This window comes from Oncorhynchus keta, chromosome 4, assembly GCF_023373465.1.
Source record: "Oncorhynchus keta strain PuntledgeMale-10-30-2019 chromosome 4, Oket_V2, whole genome shotgun sequence".
Lineage (NCBI taxonomy): Eukaryota > Metazoa > Chordata > Actinopteri > Salmoniformes > Salmonidae > Oncorhynchus > Oncorhynchus keta.
Window position 1 is genome coordinate 59,039,402 of NC_068424.1, and position 21,001 is coordinate 59,060,402.

Here is a 21,001-nt window from a genome sequence, read left to right on the forward strand (position 1 = left end):
AGCTTGGGTTTATTATCGATATCTTTCTGAAAAAGAATGAACTTCTTGTATAAGTGGCACATAGTCTTACCAGGTAGGTACTTTTAATGACCCTTGTCTAGAAATGCAAACTTTTGATAACTTTCCCAAAATGTCCAAGATTTCTGGATTTCCAGTGTATTCCCTCCTTCCAGGAATATTCAAACCTCTTAACTTTGCAGCGCTACGTATGCCACATTTTTACCTCATGGTACTTGTTGACTACCCGGGTGGGCACACACTGGCAGTCGAAGCAGCGGTGCGAGCAGCAGGCACAGTTACCCCCACAGCGCTTCACCAGGAGGCAGCTAGGCCAGAAGATGGCGTCCGTCCTCTTGAGCTCCTCCCTTAGGGAGACGGAGAAGTTGCGCGGCGTGCAGCTGTACAGTTTCACCTCTTCTCTTAACAGGTTGAGATCCACCCCTGTTCAAGAAATAGTTTAATCTCATCACGTCAGCCTAAAATTATTAAACACATTGTACTAAATTCCAAAGAAGGGGCATCAAATGCTAAGCTGACGTTAAATTGCAATTTTCAAAATGGTAAAACTGTCTTGAAAAAGTTTAAAGTTCTTTGCTCAACTGCATCTGTTTTTCCCTCTATCTCAACATGACTGACTTTTCTTCCACTGCAATTCCTATCACTACAACCCCAGTTGTACCTCTGGATTTCTTGTTGTGTAGGAATGACTTTCCCAGGATGTGCCAAGTGGGCTTGTACAGGTCTTCCATGTCCTGCTGCCATCTCTCGGGCTCCAGATACTTCATGACCTCCTCCACGGTGCTGAGGTCAGCCACAGCCTCAGACAACGCATCTGAGCTCTGCAGAGATGGAGCTGGAGTTACCTCGGGCTTCAATACACTCTAAAGAAAACCGGCACAAGGGAAGACGGGGGAAAAATGTTGTTAGACTTCAGCTTCATGGCCTAACTGAATTAAGCATCATTTAATGGATTATTTTAGAGAGCCCCATTCAATAACAGCATTGAATCAGAGGTTTAAACAGAATTATACAGGTATTACAGGCAAAACCCCTGAAAAGTAAGATAAGATTTACATAATGAGTGATTGTGCTACAGTGCATTACAAAACTGAACATCAAAGCTCCATTTTGGTATCTCTATAGACTCCACAGCTCTTCACTTAGATAGATTTCCATCCAGACATAACTTCAGTAGCAACAAGGTTTAAGCTGAGACTTTTTTCTGTTACAATGAGGGGCGGTATTGTTTGTTTTCTCTAACTGATATCTGCCTAAGACACGGAATGTCCGTCATCTTGAGCTCCTCCCTCAGGGAGACGGAGAAGTTCCGCGGCTCTGACACTCGTCGGATGCGGCAAGGCTTGCAAGCCATTACAGACTACAAAGGGAAGCACAGCTGAGAGCTGCCCAATTACACGAGCCTACCAGATGAGCTAAACTACTTCTATGCTCGCTTTGAGGCAAGTAACACTGAAACATGCATGAGAGCACCAGCTGTTCCGGAAGACTGTGTGATCACGCTCTCCACAGCCGATGGCAAGTGTCTTCACTGACATTTCCAATCTCTCCCTGCCCGAGTCTCTAATATCAACATGTTTTAAGCAGACCACCATAGTACCTGTGCACAAGAACACTAAGGTAACCAGCCTAAATGACTACCGACCCGTAGCACTCATGTCTGTAGCCATGAAGTGCTTTGGAAGGCTGGTCATGGTTCACATCAACACCATTATCCCAGAAACCCTAGACCCACTCCAATGTGCATACCGCATCAACAGATCCACAGATGGTGCTATCTCTATTGCACTCCACACTGCCCTTTCCCACCTGGACAAAAGGAACACCTATGTGATTATGCTATTCATTGACTACAGCTCAGCGTTCAACACCATAGTGCCCTCAAAGCTCATCAATAAGCTTAGGACCCTGGGAATAAACACCTCCCTCTGCAACTGGATCCTGGACTTCCTGACAGGCCACCCCCAGGTGGTAAGGGTAGGTAACAACACATCCGCCAAGCTGCTCCTCAACACAGGGGCCCCTCAGGGAAGCGTGCTCTGTCCGCTCCTGTACTCCCTGTTCACTTATGACTGCACGGCCAGGCACAACTCCAACACCATCATTACGTTTGCTGATGACACAACAGTGGTAGGCCTGATCACAGACAATGCGAGACAGCCTATAGGGAGGAGGTCAGAGACCTGGCCGTGTGGTGCCAGGACATCAACCTCTCCCTCAACGTGATCAAGACAAAAGAGATGATTGTGGACTAAAGGAAAAAGAGGACCGAGCATGCCCCCATTCTCATGGACGGGGCTGTAATTGAACAAACTGAGAGCTTCAAGTTCCTTGGTGTCCATATCACCAAGAAACAAACATGGTCCAAGCACACAAAGACAGTCGTGAAGAGGGCATGACAAAACCTATTCCCCCTCAGGACAGTGAAAAGATTTGGCATGGATCCTCAGATCCTCAACAGGTTCTTCAGCTGCACCATCGAGAGCATCCTGATGGGTTGCATCACTGCCTGGTATGGCAACTGCTCGGCCTCCGACCGCAAGGTACTAGAGAGGGTAGTGCGAATGGCCCAGTACATCACTGAGGCCAAGCTTCCTGCCATCCAGGACCTCTTTACAAGGCGGTGTCAGAGGAAGGCCCTAAAAATGGTCCAAGGCTCCAGCCACCCTGGTCATAAACTGTTCTCTCTGCTACCGCACGGCAAGCGGTACCGGAGCTCCAAGTCTAGGTCCAAGAGGCGTCTAAACAGCTTCTACCCCCAAGCCATAAGACTCCTTAACATCTAATCAAATGGCTACCCCCTCCTTTCACACTGCTGCTGCTCTCTTTGTTACCATCTATACATAGTCACTTTAATAACTCTACCTACATATACATGTTACCTCAACTAACCAGTGCCCCCGCACATTGACTCTGTACCGGTACCCCCCTGTATCTAGTCTCGCTATTGTTATTTTACTGCTGCTCTTTAATTACTGGTTACTTTTATTTCTTATTCTTATCTGTATTTTTTTAAGCTGCATTGTTGGTTAGGCGCTCCTAAGTAAGCATTTCACTGAAAGGTGAAATACCTGTTGTATTCGGGGCATGTGACTAATAAAAAGAAAATGAACGGTGTAGTAGACTGACACCTGGGGTGTTGGTATCCCCACATGACCAGGATCAATAGGATTCTGTTTAAAAGTAATGCACAATATAAGGAATAGGGTGCCATTTGGGAACTAGCATGGTTTCTGCTCACTCTGTCTGACATGTCAGCTTGCTGGTAGCTTTTTGTGGCGATACTGACCTAATGACCTTGAATGCATCACTGACGCCAGCAAGCGAGCACTGATAATGCAAGCCAGCACTGATAATGCAAGCGAGCACTGATAATGCAAGCGAGCACTGATAATATTGACACTTCAGCACTGAAAGTGTAACTTTATTTGGTACATTAATTACTAATGATATCAAACTCCCTATATTGTCACAGTGTATGAAAAGCTTTGACAAAGCACATTTGTATTATGTTACTTATATCTAATAACCTACATGACAAACAGTAAATAGAAATAAATCTTGAGCTGAGTCATAAAAGGAGAAACAGGGATTTGATTTGACAGCGTAAAGCGATACGGAATGAATCAGTGAAAATGACCTACTACTGGATTGGCATTGTCACACTGAATAATGGCAACGATACAGGAATGTCTGTTCTGATTCACTGACAACATAATACATTCTGATATTACAGTCAGCACTCTCTTTGGTGCTGCCACTGCATGATATGATTAGAGAGGAAGGCTACAGAGTTAAGCAACATGGCTAAGGCAGAAGTGGGAAAATGTTGTTTATGCAAATGCACTGATGAGACAAGACGGTACCTACCAATTGGGTACCACAAAATTATGGAGAAAAAGGGGTAAAATGTCAAATATATATTTTTACAGTGGCAAGAAAAGGTATGTGAAGCCTTTGGAATTACCTGGACTTCTGCATAAATTGGTCATAAAATTTGATATGATCTTCATCTAAGTCACAACTATAGACAAACACAGTCTGCTTAAACTGATAACACACAAACAATTATTAGTTTTCATGTCTTTAGTGAACACACCGTGTAAAAATTCAAAGTGCAGGGTGGAAAAAGTATGTGAACCCTTGGATTTAATTACTAGTTGACCCTCCTTGGGCAGCAATAACCTCAACCAAATGTTTCTGTAGTTGCGGATCAGCACTGCACAACGGTCAAGAGGAATTTTGGACCATTCCTCTTCACAAAACTGTTTCAGTTCATCAATATTCTTTGTATATCTGGTGTGAACCACTCTGTTGAGGTCATGCCACAGCATCTCAAACGGGTTGAGGTCAGGACTCTGACTGGGCCACTCCAGAAGGCATATTTTCTTCTGTTGAAGCCATTCTGTTGTTGGTTTACTTCTGTTTTTTTGGTTCGTTGTCCTGTTGCATCACCCAACTTCTGTTGAGCTTCAATTGGTGGACAGATAGCCTTATATTCTCCTGCAAAATGTCTTGATAAACTTGAGAATTCATTTTCCCGTCTATGATAGCAAGCTGTCCAGGCCCTGAGGCAGAAAAGCAGCTCCAAACCATGATGATGCTCCCTTCAACATACTTTACAGTTGGGATGAGATTTTGATGTTGGTGTGCTGTGCCTTTTTCTCTCCACACATAGTGTTGTGTGTTCCTTCCAAACAACTCAACTTTAGTTTCAACTGTCCACAGAATATTTAGCCAGTAGCGCTGTGGAACATCCAGTTGCACTTTTGCGAACTTCAGACATGCAGCAGTTGTTTTGGGGGCAGCAGTGGCTTCTCCCGTATTGTCCACTCATGAACACCATTCTTGTCTTACCGTGGACTGATGAACATCATGGCTTTTAGATATACTTCTGTAACTCTTTCCAGCTTCAAGCAAGTCATCAATTCTTAATTGTGGGTCTTCTGAGATCTCTTTTGTTCAAGGCATGGTTCACATCAGACAATGCTTCTTGTGAATAGCAAACTCAAATTTGTGAGTGTTTTTTATACGGCAGGGCAGCTCTAACCAACATCTCTAATCTCATGTCAATGATTGTACTACAGGTTAGCTGACCCCAGACTCCAATTATCTTTTGGATAAATCATTAGCCTAGGGGTTCACATACTCTTTCCAAACTACACTGTGAATGTTTACATTATGTATTCAATACAGACAAGAAAAATACAATAAAAAAAATCCAGGTAATTCCAAAGGGTTCACATACTTTTTCTTGCCACTGTAAATATACAGTTGAACTCGGAAGTTTACATACACTTAGGTTGGAGTCATTAAAACTTGTTTATCAACCACTCCACAAATGTCTTGTTAACAAACTATAGTTTTGGCAAGTCTACTTTGTGCATGATACAAGTAATTTTTCCAACAATTGTTTACAGACAGATTATTACACTTATAATTCAATGTATCACAATTCCAGTGGGTCAGAAGTTTACATACACTAAGTTGACTGTGCCTTTAAAACATCTTGGAAAGTTCCAGAAAATTATGTCATGGCTTTAGAATCTTCTGTTAGGCTAGTTGACATCATTTGAGTCATTTGGAGATATACCTGTGGATGTATTTCAAGGCCCACCTTCAAACTCAGTGCCTCTTTGCTTGACATCATGGGAAAATCAAAATAAATCAGCCAGGACCTAAAGAAAATGTGAAGCCCTCCAGAAGTCTGGTTCATCCTTGGGAGCAATTATTTACAAACGGCTGAAGGAACCACGTTCATCTGTACAAACAATGGTAAGCAAGTATAAACACCATGGGACCACGCATCCGTCTTACCGCTCAGGAAGGTGACGCATTCTGTCTCCTAGAGATGAACGTACTTTGGTGGGAAATATGTAAATCAATCCCAGAAAAACAGCAAAGGACCTTCTGAAGATGCTGGAGGAAACAGGTATACAAGTCCTATATCAACATAACCTGAAAGGCCGCTCAGCAAGGAAGAAGCCACTGCCTCAAAACCGCCATAAAAAAGCCAGACTATGGTTTGCAACTGCACATGGGGACAAAGATTATACGTTTTGGACAAATGTCCTCTGGTCTGATGAAACAAAAATAGAACTGTTTGGCCATAATGACCATCGTTATGTTTGGAGGAAAAGGGGGAGGCTTGCAAGCCGAAGAACACTCTCCCAACCATGAAGCACAGGGGTGGCAGCATCATGTTGTGGGGGTGCTTTGCTGCAGGAGGGACTGGTGCACTTCACAAAATAGATGGCTTCATGAGGAAGGAAAATTATGTGGATATATTGAAGCAACATCTCAAGACATCAATCAAGAAGTTGAAGCTTGGTTTCAAATCGGTCTTCCAAATGGACAATGACCCCAAGCATACTTCCAAAGTTGTGGCAAAATGGCTTAAGAACAACAAAGTCAAGGTATTGGAGTGGCCATCACAAAGCCCTGACCTCAATCCTATAGAAAATCTGTGGACAGAACTGAAAAAGCATGTGCGAGCAAGGAGGCCTACAAACCTGACTCACTTACACCAGCTCTGTCAGGAGGAATGGGACAAAATTCACCCAACTTATTGTGGGAAGCCTGTGGAAGGCTACCCGAAACATTTGACATTTGACCCAAGTTAAACAATTTAAAGGCAATGCTACCAAATACTACTTGAGTGTATGTAAACTTCTGACCCAATGGGAATGTGATGAAATAAATAAAAGCTTAAATAAATCATTATTATTCTGACATTTCAATTCTTAAAATAAAGTGGTGATCCGAACTGACCTAAGACAGGGAATTATTACTAGGATTAAATGTCAGGAATTGTGAAAAACTGAGTTCAAATGTATTTGGCTAAGGTGTATGTAAACTTCTGACTTCAATTGTATATATATTTACAATATAAAATAAAGTAAAATAAAAAGTAACACTGTAGAATTACATAACAATAACGGGGCTATATACAGGGTGCCCGGTACTGAGTAAATAGAGATTGGGGTGTCAATGTAAATGGTCTGGGTGTCCACTTGATTAATTGTTCAGCAGGCTTATAGCTTGCGGGTAGAAACTGTTAAGGAGCTTTTTGGACCTGCTTGCCGTGCGGTAGCAGAGATAACAGTCTACGACTTGGGTGACTGGAGTCTGGTATATAGGTCCTGGATGGCACGAAGCTTGGCCCCAGTGATGTATTGGGCCATATGCACTACACTCTGTATCACCTTACGGTCAGATACCGAGCAGTTGCCATATCAGACGGTGATGCAACCGGTGAGGATACTCTCGATGGTGCAGCTGTGTAACTGTTTGAGGATCTGGGGACCAATCCCAAATCATTTCAGTCTTCTGAGGGGGAAAAGGTGTTGTTGTGCCCTCTTCACCACTGTCTTGGTGTGTTTGGACCATAATAGTTTATTATTGATGTGGACACCAAGGAACTTAAAACTCTCGACCTGCTCCACTTCAGCCCCATCGATATAAATGGGGGCCTGTTCAGACCTTATTTTCCTGTAGTCTAAGGCACTGCTTTCGATAAGAAATAACTGGATATTTTTGCTCGCTATTTGAATCCAGTTACTGTTGCCTGGACTTGGCACTGGGTATAAGTGTGGAATGGAAACCATTAACAGCTTGTGAATGTTGACGGTGCTACAGTCCTCCAATTAACGGCACTCCATAGGCACGGCCTCATAAGTGGCAGTCAAGCACTCCTTCAGAGACAGATGAAATGCAGTGAATAAAGCTTCGGGAAGGAGCTGAGAGGCCTGACTATAGGCATTGGGGAACAAAGCACTTAAAAGGGCCAGCATAACATTTGACAGGCATGAATTCTCTGAAGACGTTAAACTGGTATCGAGAATCTGGTCGTCGGGTAACTTTAGTTTTTCCGCAGAAGTTTGAAGTGGTCAGGTGTAGCAGAAGCTGTCATCTATTATGGGATGGTAGATAGGGCAGCAAAGAAAGTTCTTTCCAAATATACAGTACCAGTCAAAAGTTTGGACACATCTACTCATTCAAGGATTTTTCTTTATTTTACTATTTTCTACATTGTAGAATAATAGTGAAGACATCGAAACTATGAAATGACACATATGGAATCATGTAGTTACCAAAAAAGTGTTAAATATAATCTAAATATATTTGAGATTCATCAAAGTAACCACACTTTGCCTTGATGACAGCTTTGCACACTCTTGGCATTCTCTCGACCAGCTTCACCTGGAAAGCATTTCCAACAGTCTTGAAGGAGTTCCCACATATGCTGAGCACTTGTTGGCTACTTTTCCTTCATTCTGCGGTCCAACTCATCCCAAACTATCTCAATTGGGTTGAGGTTGGGTGATTGTGGAGGCCAGGTCATCTGATGCAGCACTCCATCACTCTCCTTATTGGTCAAATAGCCCTTAAACTGCCTGGAGGTGTGTCAGGTCATTGTCCTGGTGAAAAACGAATTATAGTCACACTAAGCACAAACCAGATGGGATGGCAAATTGTTGTAGAATGCTGTGGTAGCCATGCTGGTTAAGTTTGACTTGAATTCTAAATATATCACTGACAGTGTCACCAGCGACGCACCATCACACCTCCTCCTCCATGCTTCACGGTGGAAACTACACATTGCGGAGATCATTCGTTCACCTACTCTGCATCTCATTAAGACACAGCGGTTGGAACCAAAAACGGATTCATCAGACTAAAGGATAGATTTCCTCCAGTCTACTGTCCATTGCTTGTGTTTCTTGGCCCAAGCTAGTCTCTTGGTGTCCTTTAGTAGTGTTTGTTTTTAGCAATTCACCCATTAAGGCCTGATTCACGCAGTCTCCTCAGATCAGTTGATGTTGAGATGTGTCTGTTACTTGAACTCTGTGAAGCATTTATTTGGGCTGCAATTTCTGAGGCTGGTAACTCTGGGTCTTCCTTTCCTGTGGTGATCCTCATGAGAATCCGTTTCATCATAGCGCTTAATGGCTTTTGCGACAGCACTTGAAGAAACTTTCAAAGTTCTTGACATTTTCTGGATTGACTGACCTTCATGTCTTAAAGTAATGATGGACTCTTGTTTCTCTTTGCTTATTTGAACTGTTTTTGCCATAATAAGGACTTTTACCAAATAGTGCTATCTTCTGTGTACCTCCCCTACCTTGTCACATCACAACTGATTGGTTCAAATGCATTTAAAAGTTCATTTGTGGAATTGCCTTCCTTCTTTTAACAAGGCACACCTTCATTAATTAATTAGTTAATTGAAATGCATTCCAGGTGGCTACCTCATGAAGCTGGTTGAGAGAATGCCAAGAGTTTGCAAAGCTCTCATCAAGGCAAAGGGTGGCTACTCTGAATAATCTCAAACCAATCAAAATATATGTTATATTTAACACTTTTTTGGTTACTGCATGATTCCATATGTGTTATTTCATAGTTGTGATGTCTTCACTACTGTTCTACAATGTAGAAATAAAGAGTACAAATACCACAAATAGAGAAAAACACTTGAATTAGTAGGTGTGTACAATCTTTTGACTGGTAAATGAAAGTTTCCTATATTTGGAACACTAACAGCACCCCCAGACAACACAAATGTATTTGTATTAAAAATCAATACAACCTAAATACATGTGATGGAACCGAGTCAAAGATTACTTTTGTGTTTTCAGCCAATTATTTGCATGGTTATCAAAATGTGCAAGTTATCAACTCGCCTCCCATTGACATAGCTAAGCTATGACCTCTCCTTAGCAACCCTGCAAATATTTTGCCTCATAACTGCAGTTAACATGTTCACAATCTAACTCTTTTCTTGTGTTGCCTGATACTTAGTCTTTTATCTTAGCCACAACTTCATCTGGTAAGAATTCATCTCAAGGGATATAAAACCCAGACACAGAATAGAATCTATTGTATTCTGCAGCCATCACTAAAAGGTGTTTCAAATTGGTTGCAGGCTGTGTCCATCTTTTATAAGGAAACAAGCTTAGCAGGCAGACGAGGGACAGCAACTCCTGCCAGAAACGACAGAGGAATTGACGATGTGAAGAGTGAGAAGTGAACTGAACTAGACATCTGAGGTATGTGCAGTACATGCACATGTATTATGTCAGGAAGCACTGAAGAATGTCTGACAGGACTTTATGAACTAGGACAATGTATCCATCAAAAACCTTGAAGCACAATCTCATTGAGCAAGCTATTGTCACTTTCTTGCAGGATTGCATATTGTAGAGGAATGTGTTCAGCTCTAATGCTGGGAAATATTATACAAATATTGCATAAATAAGTGGATATATTGTTACAGAATATTACATAAATACATACACACACTACATGACCAAAGGTATGTGGACACATGCTCGTCGAACATCTCATTCCAAAATCGTGAGTATTAATATGGAGTATGTCACCCCATTGCTGCTTTAACAGCCTCCACTTTTCTGGGAAGGCTTTTCACTAGTCGTTGGAACATTGCTGTGGAGACTTGCTTCCATTCAGCAACGAGAGCATTAGTGAGGTCGGGCACTGATGTTGGGCGATTAGGCCTGGCTCGCAGTTGGCATTCCAATTCATCCTAAAAGGTATTCGATTGGGTTGAGGTCTGGGCTATGTGCAGGCCAGTCAAGTTCTTCCACACCGATCTCGACAAACCATTTCTGTATGTCGCTTTGTGCACGGGGGCATTGTCATGCTAAAACAGGAAAGGGCCTTCCTCAAACTGTTGCCACACAGTTGGAAGCACAGAATCATCTAGAATGTCATTGTATGCTGTAGTGTTACGATTTCCCTTCACTGAAAGTAAGGGGCCTCGTCCGAACCATGACAAACAGCTACAGACCTTTATTCCTCCTCCACCAAACTTTTACAGTTGGCAATGTGCATTTGGGCAGATATCGCTCTCCTGGCATCCGCCCAACCCAGATTTGACCGTCGGGCTGCCAGATGGAGAAGCACAATTCATCACTCCAGAGAACGCATTCCCACTGCTCCAGAATCCAATGGTAGTGAGTTTTACACCACTCCAACCAACGCTTGGCATTACACATGGTGATCTTAGACATGCCATGGAAACGCATTTCATGGAGCTCCCGACAAACAGTTATTGTGCTGACTTTGCTTCCAGAGGCAGTTTAGAACTCGGTAGTGAGAGTTGCAACCGAGGACAGACGATTGTTAAGTGCTATGCGCTTCAGCACTCGGCTGCCTCATTCTGTTTGCTTGTGTGGCCTACCGCCTCGCGTCTGAGCCTTTGTTGCTCCAAGGCATTTCCACGTCACAATAACAGCACTTACAGTTGCCCGGGGCAGCTCAAGCAGGGCATACATTTGACAAACTGACTTGTTGGAAAGGTGGCGTCCTATGACGGTGCCACTTTGAAAATCACTGAGCTCTTCAGTAAAGCCATTCTACTGCCAATGTTTGTCTATGGAGATCGATTTTATACACGTGCGTGGCTGAAATAGCTGAATCCACTCATTTGAACGGGTGTCCACATATTTTCTTCATATATAGTGTATTACATACACTCGCCGGACAGTGTATTAGGTACAGCCATCTATAGTACTACCGGGTCGGACCCCCTTTGCCACCAAAACAGCTTAAATTCTTCAGGACATTCTACACAAGATGTCGGAAATGTTTTTCCACAGGAATGTTGGTCCACGCTGAGGCGATGGCATCACGCAGCTGCTGCAGACTGGTTGGCAATACATTCATGCTGGAAACATGTTTAGTACACTCAGCGTGGTCCATGTGTGTGAGGTGCATACTTTGTTTCAAAGTAGATTTGTTTAAGACTACCAAGAAACACTCTGGGTGACCCCGATCTAGCCCACTGCAGTAAAAGTTACCTTTCTGTGCCATCAACCACACTGCAATTGAGGTGGGAACAAAAATAGGTTCTTAGTCTCTTGGGAACCCTGCATGGCATTGCCAGTCATATGCTTTCACTAATCTCTCTCTCTCAAGGGCTTTATTGGCATGGGAAACATATGTTTACAGTGCCAAAGCAAGTGAAATAGATAAAACAAAAGTGCCAAAGCAAGTGAAATAGTTAACAAAAGTGAAATAAACAATAAAACATTTACAGTAAACATTGCACTCACGAAAATTTCAAAAGAATAGAGACATTTCAAATGTCATATTATGGCTATATACAGTGTTGTAACGATGCGCAAATAGTTAAAGTACAAAATGGAAAATGAATAAACATAAATATGTGTTGTATTTACAATGGTGTTTGATCTTCACTGGGTGCCCTTTTCTTGTGGCATCAGGACACACATCTTGCTGCTGTGATGGCACACTGTGGTATTTTACCCAATAGATATGGGAGTTTATCAAAATTTGATTGGTTTTAAAATTCGTTGTGGGTTTGAGGGAAATATGTGTCTCGAATACGGTCATACATTTGGCAGGTTAGGAAGTGAGCTCAGTTTCCACCACATTTTTGTAAGCAGTTTGTACATAGACGGTTTTCTCTTGAGAGCCAGGTCTGCCTATGGCGGCCTTTCTCAATAGCAAGGCTATGCTCACTGAGTCTGTACATAGTCAAGCTTTACTTAATTTTGTTCGGTCACATTGTTTAGGTTTTCTGCCATGGTGTATTCTCTGTTTAGGGCCAAATAGCATTTTAGTTTTCAGTGTTTATTTTGTTAATTCTTTCCAATGTGTCAAGTAATAATTTTTAGTTCTCTAATGATTTGGTTGGGTCTAATTGTGTTGCTGTCCTGGGGCTCTGTGGCGTTTCTCTCTCTCAAATGGAATTTCATGACTACTCATTGTCTCACAGTAAGTGTGAAGGCACAATGGACCTCAGTTCCGTAAAGGCCAACTTACTGGAGTGTAAAAAACGGATCACACTGATGCTGACATTTAGGGAGACAATGGCATTTTAGTTTGTTTTCCTTTTTTCTCTCCCCATTCAGAGATCCTCTTTCCTCCGAGCCATGCTGTGTTATAACAACTTCTTCGCCGGGCCCTTTAGCTTTCCAAAATCGCTTCCCGTGAATTACAGACCGGGTCTTATTTTTACCCCTTTCCATGGAAGTGGTAAAGAGGAATTATTGCTTGTTTAAATATAAACTCAACTGCTGCCCCCATGGCCTGAGGTTCCAGTAGCGCTGGTTTACCACAGGGGAAAAGTGCTATTGTTCAGTGGGGCCTTCCAGCGCCCGAGGAATGCTCAGAGAGAAGCAAAGGCCGAAGCCAGGCCAAGCTACCCTTTCCTCTCGTGATTTCCGCCAGTAAACGCTCTTGCGTTTGGCTGCCCCGAGTCATAACAATACCCTCAAATATTAAATGTGTGGATGGATGTATGGACAGATGGATGTTGGCAGTATTTAGGTACAGTACCAGTCAAAAGTTGTATTTTTTACTCTTTTCTACATTGTAGAATACTATTGAAGACATCAACACTATGAAATAACACATATGGAATCATGTAGTAACCAAAAAAGTGTGAAACAAATCCAAATATATTTAATAGTTGAGAATCTTCAAAGTAGCCACCCTTTACAACTTTGCACACTCTTGGCATTCTCTCAACCAGCTTCACCTGGAATGCTTTTCCAACAGTCATGAAGGAGTTCTCACTTATGCTGAGCATTTGTTGGCTGGTTTTCCTTCACTCTGAGTCCAACTCATCCCAACCCATCTTAATTGGGTTGAGGTCGGGTGATTGTGGTGGCCAGGTCATATGATGAAGCACTCCAACACTCTCATTCTTGGTGAAATAGCTCTTACACAGCCTGGAGGTGTGTTGGGTCATTGTCCTGTTAAAAAAACAAATCATAGTAACACTAAGCGCAAACCAGATGGGGTGGTGTATCGCTGCAGAATGCTCGTCACATCTACTCCTGCTCCTCCGTCTGGTGTTCAACGTTACTGGTTCACTAACCACTGGTCCTGGCAACCCATCATTACGCGCACCTGGCATTCATCATTACGCCCACCTGCACTTCATCAACAGGCACACCTGGACTCCATCACTTCACTGATTACCTCCACTATATCTGTCATTCCCTTAGTTCCATTCCCCAGGCAGTATTAACTATGTGTTTCATGTCTGTACTCTGCTCGTCTATCTTGTATTGTTCCATGTTCCGTTTATTATTAAACTCACCACCGGCACTTGCTTCCAGACTCCCAGCATCCACGGTACAGAATACTCACCAAATGGAAACAGCAGGAAATCTCCCAGACAGTCGATGAACAGGTATAGCTACTTCGTAAGCACCACGACTAGCTGGCGCAACCGGGCACGGCTATGGAAGAGGTTCTTCGCAGTGTTCCACATCTCGACCATGCCCGAGAGGCATTGCCTCCCACTAGAGGAGGATGCTCTGCCACCAGTCGAACCAGCGAGCCAGCACATCAGTCTGCCCAGGTCAGCGATGCCTGTTTGTCCTTGTCAGAGGGGAGCCCCCAAGGTAGCCATGGTCATTACTCTGCTGACTGGGCGGGTGTTGGAGTGGGCCACGGCCGTCTGGGGGAGAGGAGAGGAGGAGCTGGCTTCGTTTGAGGGGGTTCATGGCTACTCCAACTATGAGCGCCTACTCCAACTATGGCAGGATGACAAGGCCTCTGCAGAGTACGCACTCACCTTCTGGACAGTAGCAGCATCCAGCGGACGGAATGAGCCGGCGCTCCGTACGCTATTCCCAAAGAGGACTGCGAGAGGAGGTCCAAACGGAACTGGCATGTCGGGACGACAACCTCTCCTTGGACACACTCATCGCGATGGCCATCCGGTTGGATAATCTACTTTGGGAGCGTTGGTACCCACATCTCCCTCAACCTCCCTCAGTGAATACTCTATAGCAGAGCTGAAACCTATGGAGGCAGTGGTCACTTGCCTTCCCGGGATAGAGCGATGCAGACGGAGACATCGGAGGCTCTGTCTCTATTGTGGTCAAGGGGGGCACCAGCTTTAGCAGTGTCCGGTATATCCCAAATCGGTAACCACAAGAGCAGAGGGACGGTCCCGTTATCTTCCACCTCCCTGAGCAGGTGTGAGTATCCCATCTTCATCAGTTTCTGTTAAACCCTTTTTAGTGTTGATCACACTAGCTGGCTGTACTGTTTCTACAGCGCTAGTGGATTCTGATGTCAAGGGGACCTTTATTGACCAGACCCGTGCCTCCTCTCTGAACATCCCCTCATATGTACTCTCGTCTCCGTTTCAACCATTGATAATCGGCCACAAGGATCCGGAACCATCACACACGTCAGTACACCACTCGTCCTCACCGTGGAGTCCATTCATCAGGAAAACATCCCTTTCTTTCATCACTAGTGCACCAGCTCACAAGATCATGGCTCATAGCTCCCTTAGCTCCAACACCATAACGCCACCATAAGATGGCATCAGAGAAGAAGGCTGGTGTTTTACGTGTCCCCAACCGATTGTGGTTTTTTTGTTTGTATATTTGTGTTGTTTGTAACTTATTTTGTACATAATGTTGCCAATAACGTCTCTTATGACCGGAAATAATATCTGGACATCAGGACTGCGATTACTCACCACAGACTGGCAGAATCCTTTTTTTCCTTTAACGAGTCTGACGAGTCCGACGTGAATGATATACTGATTTCTCGGGAACAGGCCCAGATCCCCATAATTTGTGTGAATGGGTAGAGAAAAAGGGGCCAGACAGTGGGCTGACTTCTGAGAATTTGTAGGCGATTGAATAAACCCCCACTTCCTTCCATTCTGCTAGCAAAAGTGCAATCTTTGGAGAATGGATATCGATGACTTATGAGGAAGATTAAACTACCAACGGGACATTCAAAACTATAATATTTTATGCTTCACAGAGTCGTGGCTGAACGCCGACACAATTAACGAACAGCTGGCTGGTTATATGCTGTACCGGCTGGACAAAACAGCTGCGTCTGGTAAGACAAGGGGCGGCGGACTATGTATTTTTGTAAATAACAGCTGGTGTACGGTATCTAAGGAAGTCTCGAGCTATTGCTCACCTGAGGTAGAGTATCTCATGATAAGCTGTAGGCCACACTATCTCTATTTTTTGTAGCTGTTTACATAACACCCCAGACTGAGGCTGGCACTACGACAGCACTGTATGAGCTGTATTCTGCCATACGCAAACAAGAAATCATTCACCCAGAGGCAGCGCTCCTAGTAGCCGGGGACTTTAATGCAGGGAAACTTAAATCCATTTTACCAAATTTCTATCAGCAAATCTGACCATAATTCTATCCTCCTGATTCCTGCTTACAAGCAAAAATGAATGCAGGAAGCACCAGTGACAAGATCAATAAAAAAGTGGTCAGATGAATATGTCCCGTGATTCCTCTGATGGCATTGAGGAGTACACCACATTAGTCATTGGCTTCATCAATAAGGGCATCGATGATGTCGTCCCCACAGTGACCATACATACATACCCCAAACAGAAGCTGCCGCTTTCAAGGAGCGGGACTCTAACCCAAAATCAAGCTATGCCCTCCAAGAACCATCAAACAGGCAAAGCGTCAATAAAGGACTTAAAATCGAAATCGCACTACACCAGCTTTGATGCCCGTCGGGTGTGGCAGGGCTTGCAAACCATTACAGACTACAAAAGGAAGCACAGTCGAGAGCTGCCCAGTGACACGAGTCTACCAGACGAGCTAAACTACTGCAATACTTGTTTCGAGGTATATAATACTGAAACATGGATGAGAGCACCAGCTGTTCCGGAAGACTGTGTGATCACGCTCTCCGCAACCGATGTGAGTAAGATCTTTAAACAGGTCAAGATTCACAAGGCCGCAGGGCCAGACGGATTACCAGGACGTGTACTGTGAGCATGCGCTGACCAACTGGCAAGTGTCTTCACTGACATTTTAAACCTCTCCCTGTCCGAGTCTGTAAAACGATCATGTTTTAAGCAAACCACCATAGTGACTGTGCCCAAGAACACTAAGGTAACCTGTCTAAATTACTACCGACCCATAGCCATGAAGTGCTTTGAAAGGCATGGCTCACATCAACACCATTTTCCCCAAAACCCTACACCCACTCCAATTTGCATACCGCACCAACAGATCCACAGATGATGTCATCTTTATTGCACTCACACTGCCCTTTCCCAGCTGGACAAAGGGAACACCTACCTGAGAATGCTATTTATTGACTACAGCTCAGCGTTCAATGCCATAGTGCCCTCAAAGCTCATCAATAAGCTAAGGACCCTGGGACTAAACACCTCCTTCTGCAACTGGATCCTGGACTTCCTGATGGGCCACACCCAGGTGGTAAGTGTAGGTAACAACGCATCCACCACGCTGATCCTCAACACGGGCCCCTCAGGGAAGCGTGCTCAGTCCGCTCCTGTACTCCCTGTTCACTCATGACTGCAAGGCCAGGCACGACTCCAACATCATCATTCAATTTGCTGATGACACAACAGTGGACCTGATCACCGACACCAATGAGACTATAGGGAGGAGGTCAGAGTCCTGACTGTGTTGTGCAAGGACAACAACCTCTCTCTCAAGGTGATCAAGACAAAGGAGATGATTGTGGACTACAGGAAAAAGAGGACGGAGCACGCCCCCATTTTCATCTGCGGGGCTGTATTGGAACAGGTTGAGAGCTTCAAGTTTCTTGGTGTTTACATCACCAACAAACTAACATGGTCCAAGCACACCAAGACAGTCGTGAAGAGGGCACAACAAATTATAGACTGAAAAGATTTGGCATGGGTCCTTAGATCCTCAAAAGGTTCTATAGCTGCACCATTGAGAGCATCCTGATGGGTTGCATCACTGCCTGGTATGGCAACTGCTTGGCCTCCGACTGCAAGGCACTACAGAGGGTAGTGCGTACGGCCCAGTACATCACTGCCATCCAGGTCCTCTACACCAGGCGGTGTCAGCAGAAGGCCCTATAAATTGCCAAAGACTCCAGCCATCCTAGTCATAGACTGTTCTCTCTGCTACCACATGGCAAGCGGTACCGGAGCGCCAAGTCTAGGCCCAAGAGGCATCTAAACAGCTTCTACCCCCAAGCTATAAAGCTCCTGAACATCCTATCAAATGGCTACCCAGACTATTTTCACCCCCCTCCCCCTCTTTTACACTGCTGCTACTCTCTGTTGTTACCATCTATGCATAGTCACTTTAATAATTCTACCTACATTCACATATTACCTCAACTAAGCGGTCCCCCTGCAAATTCACACTGTACTGAAACCCCCTGTACTGTGGGGAGAAAAAGTATTTGATACACTGCCGATTTTGCAGGTTTTCCTACTTACAAAGCAATTGTATCTAGTCTAGCTATTGTTATTTTACTGCTTCTCTTTAATTACGTGTTACTTTTATTTCTTATTCTTTTCCATATTTTTTAAAAACTGCATTGTTGGTTAGGGGCTCGTCAGTAAGCATTTCACAGTAAGGTGCTGCATATACCTGCTGTATATGGAGTATCTGACTAATACAGTTTGATTTGATCTCATGAGATTCATGGACTGGTCCCCCGACCTGTTGTCCTGTTCCCTCTTGTAATGTGTTGCCCTGTTCCCCTGTGGTTTGGGACGTAGAGGTGGAATTTCGCCAGACTATGGAAACGGAACCCACTCCCACTAACTGTCCTCCTGAGCGCATCTACATTCCCACAGAGATAAGGGAGAGACTGTTGACCTGGGCACACACAGCTGTCGCTGGAAATCCTGAGATCGCCAGTACTATAAAATCACTCTCTGAAAAGTATCGGTGGCCCACCTTGGTGCAGGACGATACTCGCTATGTCAACCGGCACGCTCCAGTAGGGAAACTCCTTCCCCTTCCCATGCCTCAGCGTCCCTGGTTTCATCTGTCCCTGGTTGTTACTGGTCAAATGTTATTTGTCACACGCGGCGAATACAACAGGTAGACCTTGCAGTGAAATGCGTACTTACAAGCCCTGCAGTTTTAAGAAAATACCTAAAAAAAACTGCAACCTGACCAAGATAAAGCAAAGCAGTGCGACACAAACAGCAACACAGAGTTACACATGGAATAAACAAACATACAGTCAAAAATACAATAGAAAAAGTCTATATACAGTGTGTGCAAATGATGTAGGATAAGGGAGGTAAGGCAATAAATAGGTCATAGTGGTGAAATAATTACAATATAGATATTTAACACTGGAGTGACTGATGTGCAGAAGATGAATGTGCAAGTAGAGATACTGGGGTGTAAAGGAGCAAAATAAATAACAGTATGGGGATGAGGTAGTTGGATGGGCTATTTAGATGGGTTATGTACAGGTGCAGTGATCTGTGAGCTGCTCTGACATCTGGTGCTTAAAGTTAGTGAGGGAGATATGAGTCTCCAGCTTCAGTGATTTTTGCAGTTCGTTCCAATCATTGGCAGCAGAGAACTGGAAGGAAAGGAGGCCAAAGAGGAATTGGCTTTGGGGGTGACCAGTGAGCTGAGATAAGGCGGGGCTTTACCTAGCAAAGACCTATAGATGAGGTAATATGTACATGTAGGTAGAGTTATTAAAGTGACTACGTATAGATAATAACAGCAAGTTGCAGCAGTGTAGAAGGGGGGGATGCAAATAGTCTGAGTAGCCATTTGATTAGCTTTTAGGCAAGTTACCTTAGTGTTCTTGGGCACAGGGACTATGGTGGTCTGCTTGAAACATGTTGGTATTACAGACTCAGACAGGGAGAGGTTGAAGATGTCAGTGAAGACACTTTCCATTTGGTCAGCACATGCTCGGAGTACACGTCCTGTTAATCCGTCTGGCCCTGCAGCCTTGTGAATGTTGACCTGTTTAAAGGTCTTAATCACATTGGCTGCAGAGAGTGTGATCACACAGTCGTCCGGACTGTATGATCTTCCCCGTCTGATGGTTTCACCACCATTCTGGAAGTTGTGGACAGATTTTCTAAATCATGGTGGCTTATTCCTCTCTCTGGTCTCCCTACCTCTCTCCAGGTCGCTGAGACACTGTTCCAGCAGATCTTCCGGCATGTTCCATTCATTATTAAACTCTCCACCTGCACTTGCTTCCCAACTCCCAGCGTCCACGTTATAGCTGTGGTTGCCATGCTGGTTAAGTGTGCCTTCTAAATAAATCACAGGCAGTGTCACCAGCAAAGCACCCCCACACCATCACACCTCCTCTTCTATGCTTCACGGAGGGAACCACACATGCAGAGATAATCCGTTCACTTTCCCCGAGTCTCACAAGGACACGGCAGTTGGAACCAAAAATCAGACCAAAGGACATATTTCCACGTGTCTAATGTCCATTGCTTGTGTTTCTTGGCCCAAGCATGTCTCTCTTTTTATTGATGTCCTTTAGTAGTGGTTTCTTTGCAGCAATTCAACCATGAAGGTCTGATTCACTCAGTCTCATATGAACAGTTGATGTTGAGATGTGTCTGTTACTTAAACACTGTGAAGCATTTATTTGGGCTGCAATCTGAGGTGCAATGGACATGTCCTCTGCAGCAGAGGTAACACTTCCTTTCCTGTGGTCGGTCCTCATGAGAGCCAGTTTCCTCATAGCGCTTGATGGTTTTTGCAACTGCACTTGAAGAAACTTTCTAAGATCTTGAAATGCTCCAGATTAACTGACCTTCATGTCTTAAAATAATGATGGACTGTCGTTTCTCTTTGCTTATTTGAGCTGTTCTTGACATAATATCGACTTGTTCTTTTACCAAATAGGACTATCTTCTGTATTCCACCCCTACTTCATAACAACACAAAAATTCCACAAATGTACTTTTAAGAAGGCACACCTGTTAATTGAAACGCATTCCTGGTGACTACCTCATGAAGCTGGTTGAGAGAATGCCAAGAGTGTGCAAAGCTGTCATCAAGGCAAAGGGTGGCTACTTTGAATAATTTCAAATATAAAATATATTTTGATTTGTTTAACACGTTTTTGGTTACTACATGATTCCATACATGTTATTTCATATTTTTGATGTCTTCGCTATTATTCTACAATGTAGAATATAGTAAAAATATAGAAAAACCCTGGAATGAGTAGGTG

The 21,001-nt window shown here is 43.9% G+C and overlaps 1 protein-coding gene across 1 annotated transcript in view; it reads right to left on the reverse strand.

Moving 5' to 3' along the window:
- Positions 1-21,001, reverse strand: part of LOC118379632 (platelet-derived growth factor C-like) — a 72,619-nt gene that overhangs the window by 1,676 nt on the left and 49,942 nt on the right. The window contains exons 4-5 of the mRNA XM_035766656.2: positions 680-881; positions 224-441 (exon numbers count right to left, since the gene is read on the reverse strand). Of these exons, the coding sequence (XP_035622549.1) occupies positions 224-441; positions 680-881 (420 nt within the window). The remainder of the gene's footprint in view (positions 1-223; positions 442-679; positions 882-21,001) is intronic.